The 18675-nt window shown below is 40.8% G+C and overlaps 1 protein-coding gene across 1 annotated transcript; it reads right to left on the bottom strand.

Annotated features, from left to right (window-relative positions):
* Positions 1-1676: 1676 nt before the first annotated feature.
* NANP (N-acetylneuraminic acid phosphatase) lies at positions 1677-4781 on the bottom strand. Its single transcript, XM_054986464.1, has 2 exons — positions 4401-4781; positions 1677-2494 (listed from the first exon to the last, which is right to left on the bottom strand). The coding sequence occupies exons 1-2, from the start codon at positions 4488-4490 to the stop codon at positions 1772-1774; spliced, it is 813 nt and encodes a 270-aa protein (XP_054842439.1). The 5' UTR covers positions 4491-4781; the 3' UTR covers positions 1677-1771.
* Between the last annotated feature and the right edge of the window lie 13894 nt (positions 4782-18675).

Below are 18675 nucleotides of genomic sequence, written 5' to 3'. Positions count from 1 at the left end.
AAGTTTTTGAATTTAAGCTATTTGGAACCGCAGTTCGTTATAATTGTGCTGGCTTTTAAACACAATGATTCTAATCACATGCTGCATTGTCACTATAATCAATGGGATCAGCTTTAGAATGAATTTATTTTGAATTAGAGACAAACAGATGTGATGTGACACTACTGGCTTATCTTACACCAGTCTATTCCTGTGCATACCAAGTCCCACTGAAGTGAGATTTATAGTGTAATCCTAAACATAGTTACTCTATTGATTAGACTGGAGTAACTTTGTTTAGGGCTGCACTATTAATCCCAAGTAATTGCAGTCTATCTTGTATACTGGCAAAGGCATTCAGGACTAATTCACAAAAGGTTTAATCTCTCTTAAATTCTAAGCACAGGTGTAACAGAGTTGTAGATTTGACTGCTATTGGAAACTGGATTGTTTAAACAAAAAGAGATTAAGAATTTTTTTGTCACCAGATTTCTGCTACTTAATTCACAAATCCGTGGCTTCATGGAATTGGACTCTGACCATACAATGGCTCATTGTGATAAATTTGTTACTTAATACGTGGATAAACTCACCAAGATCTGCTCTTAGATGCCAGCATGGATGCACGGTCAGATGATGTACCTCTGGCATCTGCTTGCCCAATTTATATGGATACCTTTCAGCTTGTGAAGTCCAAGGATGTGGACAAGATCCTTGCAGAGCTGAGATCAACTGTGTTCTCAACTCTTGCCCTCCCCAGTTGATAAAGACTGCAAGAGAGGGCCTGGCTAGCTGGGTAAGGGGAGCAATAAATACTTCCCTGAGGGCAAGAATTGTATCACCTGTGCTCAAGGAGGCAGTAATTAGGCCTGTGTTAAAAAACAAACAAACCCTTCCCGAGCTCTACTGTGTTGGATAGATCGGACCCAGTCAGATCTAGCCATGGTGATCCATCCATCTTAGTTACATCTGAACTGGACTACTGCAATGTGTTCTACTTGGAGAGACCCTTGAAGACAGTTCAGAAGCTGCAGTTAGTGCAGAATACTGCAGCTAGACTACTGGTTGGGGCCACCTATTGGGAAAACGTGACTTCAATATTACAGCAACTACATTGGCTATTGATCCACTTCTGAGCCCAATTTAAGGTGTGGGTTTTATCCTATAAAGCCCTAACTTTGGCTTGAGTCCAGGGTATCTGTATTTTCCCATACATTCCTGCCTAGAAGTTAAGATCACAGGGAGATGATTTCCTGATTATTCCTTCAACCAAAGAAGCTTGCTTGGTGGCTACATGGGAGAGGACCTTTTCAGTAGCAGCCCAACAATTATGCATGCAGCCCCACAATTATAGAACGATCTCCCCAAGGAGGTGCACTTGGCCCCCTCACTTTCTATCTTCAGGAGGCAGCCAAAGACTGTTTTACTTAGAACGGCTTTTGCTTAACCACTTTTAAATGTATTTTAACTATGTTTTTTAAATTTGTGTTTTTAACAGTTGTTTTTATATATATATTTGATTATAAGCCACCTTGGGCTCCTTGTGGGTGAAAAGTCAGCTAATAATTTTTTAAATAAATAAATGTATATGTTCATACCAATAAGCTTATTATGGTGAGTGAAAAACCTCAGGGTCAAACTTTGACCACATGTAAATGATGGGTAGAATGTAGAAATCAGAGAGAATTCAAACATAGTTAGTAGCCAGTATATATTTTATGTTCACATTATTGAGCAATTTAAGAAAAACAAATTTAAACCCCACAAATGAAAACATTCTTCATCCCCACCACTAGTAACCTAAAGACCTATAATCCTTGCTAGAGCTATCATATGCATTGCAACTGCTAGACACTTGGTTAATTTCTGAGTTAACACCCTCTTTGTTCTGTAAAAGCCCAGGGAGATCAAGAACAGAAGAAATTATATAGTGGGGAACTGGAAAAGTGTCTTTGGGGGCAGTTACTGTTCTATTTATCCAGACTGTTGCTTTCAAACCTGCATTCAGGCCTCCTTGAATGTCTGTATCTAGAGAGTCACCAACCATCACACAGTCCTCAGGCTGTACCCCCAGAAGTTCACAACAGTGAAGAAATATGGATGATGCTGGTTTCTCTTCTTTCTGTTCTCCGCCTACAACAATAGCATCAAAGTAGGGCTGGCAGGCACAAGCTTCAATTTTTTCTCTCTGCGTCTGCGTGTCGCCATTGGTTAGTAGAAGCAAATGGACATCTTTTCTAAGGTCATTGAGCATCCCTCTGGTCTCCTCTGCTAAAGTCAAATGTTGCAGACGAGTTGTTTTCCAAAGAAAATAACATTCCGAAGCCAGATTCCGATTGGCTCTCCCTCCCTTTGTTTCTTGTATAGCTTCTTCCCAGTGTTGAATTCTTAGGTCAGTTATACACATCTTAGAAGGATCATGACACTCTTTGAGGAGTTTAGCTTGGACTTTATCACAGATCATGTGAGCTTCTCTCTCATCACAGTGATGATCTGACTGTAAGGCCTTTATCACCTGTTAGCAAAACAGAACTGTATTAGTTTTAGTGGTTTCTTTGTACTAGGAAAGAAAAACGCTGCACTGAAATGAGCTGCATGGATTTAAGAGTGCAACCTGCACCAACCTGCCTTTTAGGATTCTTTCAGTCTGTCAGGTGTCTTTGCACAGCCTCATACTAGGTCCCTGGGTCCCACACTGGACGTGGTTGGGTTCCCTCAAGGTCTCTTCCTCAGTTCTTCCTCATTGTTTTTTTGTTTTTTAAATTCTTCTTGCTGCAGGTCTAACTTTTGCTTCTCCGTGCACCTCCACCACACTCTCCTCCTGTGAGCCAATGCTGCCCCAGGTAAGTCGAGGACTGCAGTATCCTCCAATCCTTTCTCAGACAGTCTCCTTTCCCCCCTGCCCTCAGAGCTGCCTTCCTCTGCCTTTTTCTCCACACAAGGGCCTCCAACAGCCTCTGCTATCTTGTCACCTCTCTCTCTCTTTTGAGTTGCTAGGCTGTGCTCACAGGCCACAAACTCCTACTAGCAGCACTGCATCATTTCCTGTCCATCATGTTTACATCCAGCCAGGCCATTCGAGCATGTCACTGCCACCCAGGACTCCCCCCACCCCCCGCTGACACAATCATTAGATTTGGATACTTTCTTCACTCTAAGTAGGAATTTGCAGCAAACATGGAACATGAGCTGAGAGCACTGTATCTCAATCACTTCTGCAACATTCAGAATTTCATCATGTACCTCTAAAGTTACAGAAATGTCTAAAATATATACCCATGAACTTCCACCACCTCCTTATATTGCTCAACCAAGTAAGCAAAGCAGCCCAGATGGATTGCTAGTGAATGTTACACTTTCACCTAGAGGAAGACACCAGCCAATTTTAGACCTACACTTCTCTAAACTAGTTTCTAGTTGCACTATTGGAGCTAAAGGTTCTATACTATATTTTCAAAAGGACTTCTGCTGTAGTGACAACATTAGGTAACATATGGACAAGAGAGGAAAGTCAGTACATCAGAGTTTTCTCTATGCAAAGATAAATGTTTGAACCCACTGATCAAAATCTTTTCAACTAAACACTGAAAGAACATGTACACATCATCCTCAAATAAGAATTTTGTCTTAGCATGTCATCTATTTTGATGCTGCAAATTATGGCCATTTTTTTTGAAGTTATACGGCTATCATGAAGACCTATGCAAAGTTTTGTATTATTTTGTTCTTGGTGAGAATTCACTACTTCTCTCTCTCTCTCACACACACACAGCAATTGTAAAGAAAGCAAAGTGTGCAGGAATGTACAATGCATTCTCACATAAAGGTGTAAATCATTTTCTCTGATTGTGAATGAACTTACTTAGAACAATCACTTGTCTTCTCAGCTTTTACTATCAAGGACAATTCAAGTATCACACATAGCAGAGACATAGGATTATCTAATATATCCTCTTAACTTTCCTTGGGAGAAACAATCCGACAATATCCCCTACCCTGGTTCTTTCTCGTGTGTGTGAGTGAATATAGAAATCTGCAGACTGGAGTTTCATTTCATGTATCTGAAGAAGGGAGTTCTGACTCTGGAAAGCTTTCACTGTGAAAGTCTTGTTGGTTTCTAAGGTGCCACTAGACTCAGATCCTGCCGCTGACACAGGCTCTGGTGTCACGGACAACTTATGTTAGCCTTTAAGGACTCACCGCCACCTCACGGGACTTTGTGCAAAAGCTTCTGGAACGAGCCCCCCAGAGAGAGGTCTCCTTGGCACGGGCTCCACCAGCGGAGACTAATGGGACTGGCGGAGGGCGCACGTCCGAAGACGTAAAGAGCCAGGTTCAGAACAGGAACCCCCCCCCCTCCCAAGGCTCCCTCCCTCCCTCCCTGACTTGCTTCTTGAGGGAGAGGCGAGCGCGAGACGTACCTCCTCGATGGCTTTCCGGCCGGCAGCGGCCGTGTCGATCAAGGTATTGTCCAAGTCAAAGAAAACAGCCTTGATCCCCTGCAACCCCATGGCAGCGGCCACAGCAGAGACGGCCCACGCAGCCGCGCACCGTCCAACCCTTCCCCTCGCATCAACAAGCGAGACCAATGGCCCGTTTCGCTTCGCTGGAAGCTCCCGAGCGCCATGAGACGCCGCGAGAAACAGCAGGACGCGGATAGGCCCTTTTCGATGACGGTAGACCCGCTGCGCTCCTACCCGGGCCGAGAGGAGAGGGAGTCTGCGCGTGCGTAATGCGGCCCACGAAGCTCTCGTGGTTAGCGCGGCGTCCGGAATCGTGTTAAAGTGCCGAAGGTGACGCGCGTGTAAGGGGGGAGCGCTCCGGTAAACCATTCACTGCGCAGAAGCAAATTGCTTCACTTCTAATTGCAGCCTGAGACCGGAAATGTTTTCTTGGGATTGACCTCCTCGAGGTAGAGTGAGTTCTGCGGTACCCGAAAACCAACACTGATTGTTGTGTAAACCACAGTACACCTGTTAGTTTTTAATACGACACACGCACATCCCCCGCCCACAAGTTCTCGCGGCTAAGGCTAAAGCCCTGGTACAAAATTTACAGCTCAGTTCTTAACAGTGTTATACCGTTCTAAACCCATTCAGTTGATTTTAAAGGGTATAACTCGGTTTAGGATGGCACTGCAAGTCCTTCTTTGCCTGTTTGGAGAAGGCAGCTTGTAGATCGCATAGAGACAGCCTGATTAGCCATCTTTCACGTGTGCGGTTAGCTAGGTCTTCAAAATCATCCTTATGTTTGATCTGTCAATATTATTACATAACAAGCACATCATGATAAAATAGCCAACTGAGCAATCCAGAAAAATGAAGTCGTCAGCTGCAGCTGCGGGCTTTGATTATTACTAAATAATATAAACTAATAATCATCTTCATGTCATCAGATCTTTACTGACGCATTCCACAATGTGATTTTTCAGTGAAAAGCAGTAGAAATAATTTAAGCAACATCTATTAGTTCAACTTGTCCTAGCATACTATGAGTTTTGGATGATGAGTTCTGTTGAACCTAAAAGTTCACATAAGCTTCCAGCAAATGTTAATGAAATATAAGATGGCTCTTACTGTCTTATTTCTTCCATTACAGAAAATAACGTGGTAGCTTTTTCAATAGCTTTTTAGATGTGAAGGTTTTAAATGGCCCATCTAGAGTCAAAGCACAAAATAACACCCTTCCTTTCTCCTGCTTTACAGAGTTAAAGAAAGGATCTGTATAGTGAACTTGATGCTTTTTTTTCCTGGTTGTGCACCAAGAAACAGCAGAAGTTGCAGAACTGACAAAGCAGATTGACCATGCCACACTAATTTTGTATATTTTGTAATTTTGGATCAAATGGATAGTATAAACAGGCTCCAGAACTAGCAAATTGAAGGCAAATTACAGGTTCAGATTTTGGGTGTTAATAGAAATGCAAATGTTGTGGTATGCAAAGCAATTTTACAGTTTGAGGTTGGCAGCAACAGGATTATGATTGCTTCATCACGGTCAGGACAGAACTTTCTCAAGGGAAATTCATATGCCAGACTGGAAGGCTATTGTATGATTCACTGCCTCAGCCTCAGAATCCTGGTTGGAATTTCACATTTAGATACATGCTCATGAAGCGACAATATATTAACAGGAATACTAAAAAAAAAAAGTTGTAAGTTCTCATCAATTCCTATGTGTGAGTGCCCACGTAAGATCATGACCATGGAACACATGGAGAATGGGACAGCCGCCTCTACCACGTTAGAATTCTGTAACATAGATTCTGGAAATTTTAACACCTGTCAGGGGGGAAAAACAACTTGGTAAATTTTATTCCAGTGAGTCATTAAATCTTTCTACTCAAAATATTGAATATGAAGGCTAGTCATAAAATATGCGTGTTTAAGCACTGATATACTGTATGCACTTTCCTGGACAATCCACTGAAATGACTTTCAAATAAAGAGAATTGTTATATTGTACCTGATTACAGACTTTTTATCCAGAATCATTATTTAAACTGAAGCTAAAATTCTACATCAGAAGATTATTTTTGTTTATTTGTTCCATTCCATATTTACAAACTGAAACTTTCTGAAACTGGAGTCTCAGGTTCACCAGAAGCTTCATTTATAAGAAAATGTTCGTCGTTGTAACAGGCTTCCACTTCAAGGAATATTGTTGTGGTTCATATATTTTGATAGCTTGAATAACAAAGCTGATGGAAAACAAAAGACCATTCAATTCACTGAGAGTTTATTGGGATAACAAATTATACAGTGTCATGGCTTAATTTGAACTATGGCTTCCCAGAATCTGTATTAAGACAATGATGCTAATAGGATTGCTTCTGTGTGGTGCCAGTCCCTTTGCACAGGCTGAGAGAAGTCTCCTTCCCCATTCCTTGCAGACTATAAGAGGGGGTCCAAGTCAGATAGAGTTGGTTTCAGATATGTCTGAGCACCCCAGCACCACTTAAGTATTTATTATTTCCACACTTGAAGTAGGTGGAAAAGGGAGACACTATTGATGGTAATATTGATATTTCTGTATTTTCATATAACACTTTTAAAGACCATAACTGCACAAGCTAGTAATTAGTAATGTATTGAATGTATACTAAGTCAAAACAAAAAAATAACAAAACTGTTACTCTTTATTTCTTACTAATCCTACTATAAAAATCATTCATATACATAGATATAGATACAGATATAGATATAGACATATTTGTTTGCCTATAAGTATCTTACTTGTCCATGGACATGGACTCTGGAACCAGAGCTTGCAAGATACCAAGATGCAACCTCTGTCCTCATATTTACTCTATCAACACCATCACTGGACCCAACAACATCAGTTATACCATCTCATGTTCACTCACATGTTCATCTTCCAATGTTATATATGCCTTCAAGTTTCAACGATGCCCTTCCATTCTCTACATTGGACAAACAGGTCAGTCCCTATGCAAAAGAATAAATGGGCATAGATCTGACATAAAAAATCACAATGTTCAAAAACCAGTGGAAAAATGTTTTAATTTTCCAGGACATTCCATTGCTGACCTAAAAGTTGCACTTCTCAAACAGAGAAACTTCAAAGGGAAATTACCATGTGAGATTGCTGAAATTGAGTTTATTTGCAACTTTAAAACAATGGACCCCCCAGGACTGAATTCGGACATAGGATTTTTCTCTTACCACAGATGCTAATTTTCTGCACTTCCCATCCCTGCTCTATCAAGCTAATTACAAATATATTGTAGCTAGCTTCCTGAAACACTAATTTGCAATATCCCTCCCACTCTCTGCCCAGGTTATAAAGTCTCCTACCTTTTCCCACTCCTTGTATCTGACAACGGGAGCATTGACTTTCAGAAGTTCATACCCTGGAAATCTAGTTGGTCTCTAGTTGGCAAATGGACTTGAATCTTGCTCTAAATAGTGTTAGCAATTGTGAGTACAGGGCCAACCAGAAAGTTGTAGTTACTCGAAATTAACTAATTAAGGGGAAAAGAGATGTGAAATTACACATGGGTAAACTGCTTAAATCCAGGTACTCCAGCTGAACTGGTTTAGAAATAAGGCTGTTTATCCTAAAGGGAACTTTAGAATGCTTTTCTTTCAAAGGTATCGTGAGAACAATAATACATAATCTGTCTTGATTCAGAGAAGGATTGTTTTTCTTGATTAAGACTTTGTCACCTATTATTCATTAATCTCCTGTGGTAAAAGTTGTTATATATGCTAGGGACTATAGTTCTAAATCAAACCAGTTTTATAGGATTAACTAGATGGTGGCATGGTGTTTTGCCCGTTTGATGTATAAGGTTACCATCAGAAGTTTCTTCCTGTATGGGTATTTTAACATCATTATAATACCATTGCATTTATAAACTTAGTATTTTTAATTCTGGGAACTGGAAATTGTTACGTGTAACTACCTACCCCCTCTTCGATACACATCTTAACGTGGAGAGGGGGTTTGAGTGTGTCAGTGAAGTTAAGAGCAACACCATCGTAATTACAGTCTAAACTCCTGGAAGAGTCACTCAAAGTGGAATGGTCAAAGTTGAGACACCAGAATAAGATGCATCCACCCCTTTCAGGAATCAATGATAACATCAGCAAAAGAGAATTGAGTGTTCCAATGGTGATAAGAGCTGAGGTTTTCTTGAAGGCTAGCTACTGGGCAGCAGCAGTAGTGGAAGGTGACACTGGTGGAGGATCTTTCACAGACAATGACAGTGTCACGTCAGCTAACCCTTGTTAGAGCTACACATAAGAAGGCAATGGTAAACCACTTCTAATAATCTCTTATCTTGAAAACCCTATGATGAGACAGTCCAAAATGAAAGAAGATATAGTGCTGGAAGACAGGACTCCCTGGTTGGATGGCACTCAGTTGGCTACTGGGGAAGAGCCGAGGACAAATTCAAATAGCGTTATTCTTAATGATGACACTGGATTAAAGCCAAAAGGACGTACAGTTGCAGATGTGAATAGATGCAAAAAGAACATCCAAAGCTGTGTGACACACCTAATAGGAATATAGAATGTGAGAAGTATAACGCCAGGTAAGCTAGAAATTGTAAAACAAGAAATGGAAGGTTTAAACATTGCAATCCTGGGAGTGAGTGAATTAATGTGGACCGACTCAGGACATTTTCAGTCAGAAAACCGTAAAGTGTTTTACTGTGGAAATGACAAACTCAAAAGAAATGGTGTTGCTCGAATAGTGAGGTGAGACATAGCACAAGTAGTCAAGAGCTACAATGCAAAATCTGACCAAGTTTTATCAATCAGACTTCATGGAAGGCCTGTTAACATAAGAAGTTTATGCCCCAGCTACAGATACTGAGGAGGAAGAAATCAAAAACTTTTACGCAAGTGTCCAAGAAAAAATTGATCATACACCTAAAGAAGATATGCTAAAAATCATAAGTGACTGGAACACAAAAATAGAAGACAAAGCAGAATCCAGCATTGTTGGAAAGTTTGGACTAGGATCATGAAATGAAGCAGGAGAGCAACTCATAGAATGTTGTGAAGCCAACAACTTCTTCATTACTAACACATGCTTTAGGCAACCAAAAAGACGATTGTATGCATGAAAATCATTAGGTGACCAATACAGGAACCAAATAGATTACATAATTGGAAGCAGAAGATGGAGAAGCTCTATTTGCTCTGCTAAAACAAGACCAGGAGATGATTGTGGCACAGATAATGAGTTGCTAATATCAATAATTAGAATAAAGCTGAAGAGAAAAACTAAAAGAATCATAGCACCAAACAACAATCTAAATAATGGTTGTTGGGGGTTTTCCGGGCTGTATTGCCGTGGTCTTGGCATTGTAGTTCCTGACGTTTCGCCAGCAGCTGTGGCTGGCATCTTCAGAGGTGTAGCACCAAAAGACAGAGATCTCTCAGTGTCACAGTGTGGAAAAGATGTAGGTCATTTGTATCTACTCAGGAGGGGTGGGGTTGAGCTGAGTCATTCTGTAAGAGTTTCCCAGGGTGTGGAATGCTAATGGCGGGAGGCTTCACTGTATCCTGAGGAGGTTCTTTTGCATATGGATTGGTGCTTGATGTGCTAATCTTCTCTGCAGGGCTATTGTCGGGTGTGGAGTGTTTTGTTGGCCTGGTGTTTTTCAGAACTGGAGCCCATGCTCTGTTCTTAAGAATGAACAGAGCATGGGCTCCAGTTCTGAAAAACACCAGGCCAACAAAACACTCCACACCCGACAATAGCCCTGCAGAGAAGATTAGCACATCAAGCACCAATCCATATGCAAAAGAACCTCCTCAGGATACAGTGAAGCCTCCCGCCATTAGCATTCCACACCCTGGGAAACTCTTACAGAATGACTCAGCTCAACCCCACCCCTCCTGAGTAGATACAAATGACCTACATCTTTTCCACACTGTGACACTGAGAGATCTCTGTCTTTTGGTGCTACACCTCTGAAGATGCCAGCCACAGCTGCTGGCGAAACGTCAGGAACTACAATGCCAAGACCACGGCAATACAGCCCGGAAAACCCCCAACAACCATCGTTCTCCGGCCGTGAAAGCCTTCGACAATAAATCTAAATAATATTCCTGAAGAATTTAAAGACCATGTAAAGAACAGATTTGCAATACTAACAGTGCAATCCTAAGAAGAGTTACTCCAGTCTAAGTCAATTGAAACCAATGGACTTAGAATGGGGTAACTCTGCTTAGGATTGCACTGTAAGTTTAATTGATTGTGAACCAGAAGAACTATGGGCTGAAACCAGAGATACTATCAAGGAAGAATGTGGAAAAGACTATTTCTGTAGCCAAAAGAAAAGAAAAGCTTAAATGGATGACTGAGAAAACTTAAAAATGCTAAAGACAAATGAGAAGCAAAAGCAAAAGTTGATAGAAATAGAGTAAGAATTATAAATGCAGCTTTCTAGTAACTTGCACAAAGAGACAAAGAAATCTATTATAATAACCAGTGCAAAGAAATAGAAGACAACAACAAAAAAGGAAGAACAAGTTCTGTTCCACAAGTTCCAGGACATTTATTTTTATTTTATTTTATTTGTTGATTCGATTTCTAGCCTGCCCTCCTCCCAAGAAATCACAGGGAAATTCAAGTTACGACTCAAGATGCTGAAAGATCAACATAGAAATACAGTATCTGATCAGGACAAAATAAGGAAAGATGGAAACAATACACTGAAGAACTATGCAGAAGAGATGGAAGGATAACAGATACCTCCAAAGAAGAATCTTTTGATGAAGAACCAGAAATCTTAGAAATTGAAGTAAAAGCAATTGGGAGAGACAAAGCATGTGGAGTAGATAGAATACCAATAGAACTATTTCAGACTACAAAAATTGAGCACATCAAAGACTTAACAGGAATCTGTCAACAAATATGGGGAAAAACAATGGCCCAGGGACGAAACCCTCAGTCTACATTCCAATTCCAAAAAAGGTGATGCCAAAGAATGCAGCAACTACCAGACTATAGCATTAATTTCCCATGCAAACAAAGTAATGCTCAAATTCTACAGCAGCTACTCTTACCATATATGAAACGAGAAATGCCAGACATTCAAGCTGGATTCAGGAAAGGAAGAGGGACTAGAGATTACATTGCAAATTTACAATGGCTAATGGAACATACCAGCAAATTTCAGAAGAAAATCAGCCTGTGTTTTATAGATAACAGCAAAGCTTTTGACTGTATGGCTCATGAAAAGCTATGGAGAGTCTTAAAAGAAATGGGGGTGCCACAACATCTGATTGTTTTGATGTGCAACCTGTACTCTGGACAAGAGGCTACTGTCAGGACTAGAGATGGGCATGAACAGCAATACGAATTTTAAAAAGCCACGGACAGCCCAATCTGCTGTTCGAGAACAAGCTGTTCGTGAGGCCCCATTCTAAAGGAACAGGTGGTCGTTGCAAGCCTCGTTCGTTGCTGTTTGTCAAGCCAGACAGTCTGGCACCTGCAATTAATCCCCTTGGCAACTTAGGCAGGGATTATCTGAACTCTGTCTGAACTCCTGCTGTTGCCCTGGAAACCCCAATCTAAGCCCAATTTAGCTTGATAGGCAGATCTTCCTTTCAACTGTGGAGCTCCAAATTTATTACAAGGGAGCAAAGACCAGGGGGGAGGGGGGCTTCCAACTCTGGCTTTGCAGACAGTGGAGAGGGAGAGACAGCTGCTGCTGGCATTTTGATAGAGTGCATTAGAGCTTGAATTTTCTTTCTGTGTGGTGGGATATGGATCTACCACTTCAGGTTCCAGGGCTGCTGCCAGGCTCTGGGGCCAAACTATTATTTATTATTGGTACCTTTCCTGGTGCCTGCTCAGGTCAGGTTTCTGGGAGTGGTGCAATAGAGATCTTGACCAAACTTGGATGATGGCTGGAGGAGAGCCTGCTGGCCCCCACGAACATCTAACCACAAACTTGTTTGTGAACAGGTCATGCTCGTAAGTGTTCATGAATCCCTATTCATGGATGGCAACAAACAATGAACATCATGTTCGGGTTTTTTTTCTGTTTGTGCCCTTCTCTAGTCACGACAGAATATGGGGAAACAGAATAGTTTCCAATTGGCAAAGATGTCAAGACAAGGATGCATATTATCTCCCTACCTGTTCAACCTTCATGCAGAGCGCATCATAAGGAAAGCTGAATTAGATTTAGAAGGTAGAGTGAAAATTGGTAGAAGGGATGTTAACATTTGAGATATGCAGATGACACTGCTGGAAGAAAATAGTGAAGACTTGAAACGACTACTAATGAAGGTTAAAGAAAAAGTGCCTAAGCAGAATTACAGCTTAACATCAAGAAGACAAAAGTAATAACTACTGAGGAATTACACAATTTTACAGCTGACAATGAGAAAATTGAAATTGTTCAAGATTTTCTATTCCTTGGCTCAATCATCGACCTAAAGGAAGACTGCAACGAAGAAATCAGAAGATTGAGACTCGGAAGAGCAGCTGTGAGGGAACTAGAAAAGATCTTTAAAGACAACGATCAAGATAAGATTTTGGGGACCAAGATAATCCAAACTTGTTATTCCCCATTACAATGTATGAATGTGAAAGTTGGACAATGAAGAAAGCTGACAGGGAAGAAAATTGATTCATTTGAATTGTGGTGCTGGAGGAGAGTTTTGCGGATACCATAGACAGCCAAAAAGACCATCAAATCAAGCCTGAATTCCCCCTAGAAGCTAAAATAACAAAACTGAGGCTATAGTATTTTGGTCCCTTCATGAGCAGACAAGATTCTCTAGAAAAGTCAATAATGCAAGGAAAAGTGGAAGGCAGTAGGAAAAGAGGAAGATCCAAAATGAGATGGCTGGACTCAAAATAAGCCACGTCCTCCAGTTTGCAAGATCTGAGCATGCCTGTTAATAATAGGACATTTTGAAGGTATTTCATTCATAAAGGTGCCATAGGTCAGAGGTGACTTGACAGCAGAGTACACGCACATACAACTAGCAACATATTGAGAGATTTTAAAAAAACCCCAACTGTATAGAAGTCACTTTTGTGATCTGTTAAAGCAATAAAGCAACAAGATCTGTTCTGAAAGAGAGAGAAAAACAACTGGCTATGAACCAAATGGCAAATCAACCGCCAAATCTCTGTTGTTTGATACCTTTCTCATGATCTACACAGGTTTTGTCTGGGTTCCCCACTCTTATTGTAAGATAGAAATGAATTGCAAGTTCACCTCAATTCTACAGAATTGAGTTCCAAGTTCCAATCAGGATAATGGCATGTGAAGAGAAGGGGGTTAAATCTCCTTCTCTACCATTTTTGAACCTGAAATGCCCATAAGGGGCATTATTTGACCTGTTGGGGAAACACAAGAGTATTCCAGGGTACAGGTGTGTCACCCCAGAGGGGCATAGAGTAGTTCCGGAGAGTCATCTCAGGTCAAGAAAATGGCACAGGGAGAACTCTGAAACCCCTTCTCTCCACATGCCATGGTACTAATTCAAATCAGGCACTATCTATAAAGGAATTAAGGGGAACCCACAACTGACTGAAAGACAGAGTGTAGAAACTGGACACAGCCTGTGTAGACTGTGACGTGAATAGGTATTCATTTGAAATCTAGATCTATGTTTATCTTGTGTATTGAGCAAGTGGCTTTAATTGCACTGCACATGGAGAGCAGAATGCAAGTCAATCTGGAGGAGCCAATATAACCCTCCTCTGACAGTATAGCCCTCCCCTGGCTCACTTGTAGATAGGGTTGCCAGCTCTGAGTTGGGAAATTCCTGGATATTTGGGGGATGGAGCCTGGGGTGGGCAGGGTTTGGGGAAGGAAAAGACCTCAGCTGGGTATAATGCCATAGAGCCCACCTTTGAAGGCAGCCATTTTCTCCAGGGGAACTGATCTCTGTTGCTTGGAGATCAGGTGTAATTTCAAGAGCTCTACAGACACCACCTGGAGGTTGTCAACCATATTGTAGGACATCTGCTTGGCCTGCAGAAAATCCTGGGCTCCATCACTGGATAACTCTGGTTAAAATGACCAGGCAGCTGATGTGAAAGACCTTTCTTGACCTGAGGCACTGGAGAACTGCTGCGCCAGTCTAAGTAGACAATACTAACCTTGATGGACCCATGGTCTGATTCAGTATAAGGCAGATTCATTTCATTTAATTGCAACACTTTGTTGTGGGTTTCCACTTGTAGTCTGGTGCTCATGAACTATGCCTACTCGGTTCAGTAGAGCTGACATTTTTGATGTTAATGTTTAATTTAATTGGCACAATACAGTTTACTCTCACTACTTGAAACAGAGTAGCTGTATAATCTAATTGCCCGATGCTGTGGATGTTTACACAGAAGTGAGTCATACTGAGCTTAGTGGAACTTACGCCCAGATAAGTGTTCATAGACTGCCAACTCATAAAATAAATGCTGTGCTAACTTTAAGCAGTGCTGGGCAAATTGTGCAGTTTGCAGACTGGAGGGAAGTATGGTAGGCTTAACACACTCATGTACATGGATACAACAGTAGTTGAGACTTATGACTAAAAACTCACCCCCCAAAGTAGGCAATATTGATGATGTCTTCACTGTCTTGTTTATCAATTTGTTTATTTTAAGGTATGTTTATATCTTGTTTTTCTCTCAATGAGTACAGATAGGAACTCATACTTATGTTTTACTTCCCACCATCCCCATCATCTTCTGCCATATGGCAGAAATTTGCCATATGGGCAATACTTATGTTTGTGTTGCAATGTCACCTTACAACAAGATTACATGAAGGAAAGGGATAAGTTAAGGAGAGACCTTTACAATAAAGGATACCCACTTCAGGTACTAGAAACAGCAGTAAAAAGGGTGTCCAAAGTGCGTAGGGATGACTTATTTAAACCAAGGGACCATGAGCAAGATGCATGCTCACAGTGGGCAATTGATTACACCCATTTGGTCACGGGTAGGAGTAAGATTGTGAAAAAACATTGGCACCTTGTGGACCATATTCTGGGATGTAAGAAACTTACAGAGAGACTTACTGAGGCAGGAATCCTTTTGGATTTTCAAATTGGACACAGTTACCCCTCGAGACTGGAATCAAACTAAATTTTATTATTTGTGAAACATTGAGGGATTGCAAGTGAGGTATAATACTGTAGATAAGCTTTTCTTGCACTCTCTTGTGTACCTTTAAAGACATCATAGCATTCACTGTAGCAATTGGAGTCAACGAACACTCACGTATTAAATTAGGTTACGTGTAGTACTCCATACCCTGCTGCTATGATTTGAATTCAGAAGACATTGCAAAGGAGAAATCACGTTGCAGTGTTTTAAGTTATACTTTATTGAAGGAATTATTAACACTTTATTGATGATGTTGTTTATTAGGAATTGGACCACAGTTTATTTGTTGTGCATATTTGAATGTTGTGCTTGTGTAATTTAGGGAAAACATTTATGTACATCTATGACATGCTTGAGAAAGGTAACCAAAACAGGATTAAAGTTAGCAGCCTGTTGGGCGCATAATGGACATTTAATCTTGGACATACAACGTTTGTGGTTTGGAACTGCCATTCCTAGAGATGCAACTATTGTGGATCAGCTGGTCAGCTTGGTAACTTGTGAGAGCAAATGCGGTGAATCTGAAATCAACAAAGACAAGGGAAGTTACGAAGAGGAAATTTATTATTACCAGACTTATCTCCGAATCCGGAGTAGCATATTACAAGAGCACCCTCTTGACTGCAGATTATCAGAGCATGCTTCCAGCTGTCCATCCAAAATACACACTGAACACAGAGAGATGAAGATCTCCTCTAACTTTTATAGTCCTTTGGTGCTATAGAAGTGGAACATTCAGATCAACAGGATGTGAACATAGTTGTGATAGTTATTGGTATTTATTATAAGTATTTATTATACATAGTGGAATATTTATAAGACCTTGACGATATTTTGACAGTATTATTTCACTTACGAGCACTGTACACTTTTAATATTAAAACTCAGGAATTGTATATAACAATCTGTTATCCACAGAGGATTGATGTCTTTAAGTAGGAGTTTCTCCCAACATTGGCAACACAAAAACTATACAGAAATACTCATCTGTTTAAATCATTAAAGGGTATCATTAAACAAATAAACCACAGCCTACAACTGTGGCATCTTAAAGACCAACTGTAACCTTCAAATTGCCCCATGAGCTCTCTGTTTTACATGCTCACTGGATGACCCTAAATGTAAATAAATGCATGCTTTGCCACTTTCTTGAGATGATTTCAGAGCAGCCAAGAAGCAACAGAAAAGCTATAACAAATAAGATTTTCAAGAGGGAAGGCAATGACTAAGGAGACTTGATTCTTAGGAAAGCAGTGGCTGCTTTCAGACCTACCCTGAAATAGAGTTCTGGAGTTCTGAGTTGGGGACCTCCTGCTCCTGGGAACCTTCTATGAGCTTGTGGAAGAGGGGAAAGAATTGAGCAAGACCTGTGCTGAACATCTGCCCTTTCCTTCTTTGCAGGCATTGGAAGTAGGGTTGCCAGCTCCAGGTTAGGAAGTTCCTGGAGAATTTTGGGGTGGAGCCTGCAGAGAGCAGGATTTGGGGTGGGGGTGGGGACATCCACAGGGTATCATTCCATAGAGGTCATCCTCCAAAGCACCTATTTTCTCCAGGGGAAGTGATCTCTATGGTCTGGAGATTAGTTGTAATTTTGGGACATCTCCAGCCGCCACCTACTTGGAAGCCTGGGCTTGTATAAAGACACGAGCCATTGGCTCTCAGCCTGTGGCCCCATGTGTTAGCTGTGCCAGAAGAACCAACACCAGCCTGGGACCTCTTTGTGGCTCATAATCTGCTTTAACAATGTATAGGTTTAAATAGCATTTGGTATGTTTGTTGTAATTTGTAAGCTGTCTGGAGTTCCCAGCATTGAAGAACAGTTGGGTAAAAATATTTAAGCCAAAAAAAAAAAAAACTATCTTATCAAAGCATATCAAGAGAGACAATCCTGCAGATATTTGAGTCCTACACCCTGAAGGGCTTTTGTGTCCATTGTTAAATACTAAGGTGCTTTAGCTTCCAAACTGGCTGTTAAAACTGATGATTCAACTAGTCAACCAGTTTTCTACAGTAGTTAGAGTGTTCAGCTAGGATCTGGGACACCCAGGTTCGAATTCCACGAAAGCTTGCTGGATGACCTTGGGCCAAACACTCTCTGCCTAACTTACCTCGTAGGGTTGTTGTGAGGATAAAATGGAGGAGAGGAGGAGAATGTAAATTGCTTAGGTTCTATTGGGGAGAAAGGAGAAGTATAAATGAAGTAAATAAATAAATGGAGGTAATAACCAGCACCTTGAATTTAACAATTGTGTTACAATTCAGTCTCAACTTGTTCATGCTTGCCAGTTAACCACCATAACTTTGCTCTCCAATGTACCAGTATGCTTTAAATCAAGCATTTCAGGCATGCGGCATAATGATACAATATAACAATGGGACATTTTAGGCTCTTCTGGAATGTTACAAAAGTAAATCCTGATTTCTTATGGACCCAAATACAAGCATTTAATGCGATTTCTAAGAGTGCTGATAGGGATGGAAGAATCACATTAGCTAAGATGAACATAATCACAGGGATTACGTATTAAAATGTTTTTGCTTGGTTCCCCCCCTCCCTCAGTGACAACATGCACAAACATCACTTGTTACTTTGGGGGGAATTTCACACTCCTTTTAAAAAGTTTTGAAATTTTTGGGCAAACTCTAGAGGTGGCCCCAAGTTTCCAGGCAGGTGTACAATCTTTGGTGACCCCCTCCTTGTGGATTTTTGATCTGCATACTGGGGCTACCCATAGAAATTAGATCTGTGATCTAGCCCCATTTACAGTGCTGTTGTAAGCATTGTAGCAAGGTGTGTGAAGTGCTTTGAACACACACTCTTGGGTTTGCATTTCTTACGTCTTATACTGTTTTATTGCGTTATTTTCTAATTTTGTGATCCAATGTTATTATAATGTTTATTACTTGGCTAAATTTTTAATCCCCCTTGCGCCTTGGTGAGAAAGGCAGACAATAAACAAACGAACAAACATGCTTGTAACTATTATTATTCCTAGTTCTGAAGCAAATTTAAAATGTCCAGTTTTAAAATTAATGTCACAGAGTTGCAACAACCTGCTGAAGAAGAAAAGTCATCGGTGT

This window comes from Eublepharis macularius, chromosome 1, assembly GCF_028583425.1.
Source record: "Eublepharis macularius isolate TG4126 chromosome 1, MPM_Emac_v1.0, whole genome shotgun sequence".
NCBI classification, from domain to species: Eukaryota; Metazoa; Chordata; class Lepidosauria; order Squamata; family Eublepharidae; genus Eublepharis; species Eublepharis macularius.
The sequence above is the reverse complement of the archived record's forward strand: the minus strand, read 5'-3'. Positions and strand labels throughout refer to the sequence as shown.

Bases quoted from the DNA above. Each gene is read 5' to 3' on its own strand.
- NANP (XM_054986464.1), bottom strand. From the start codon at position 4,490: ATGGGGTTGCAGGGGATCAAGGCTGTTTTCTTTGACTTGGACAATACC. The intron at 2,495-4,400 runs GTACGTCTCGCG...TTTTGCTAACAG, and splicing joins GCCGGAAAGCCATCGAGGAG to GTGATAAAGGCCTTACAGTC.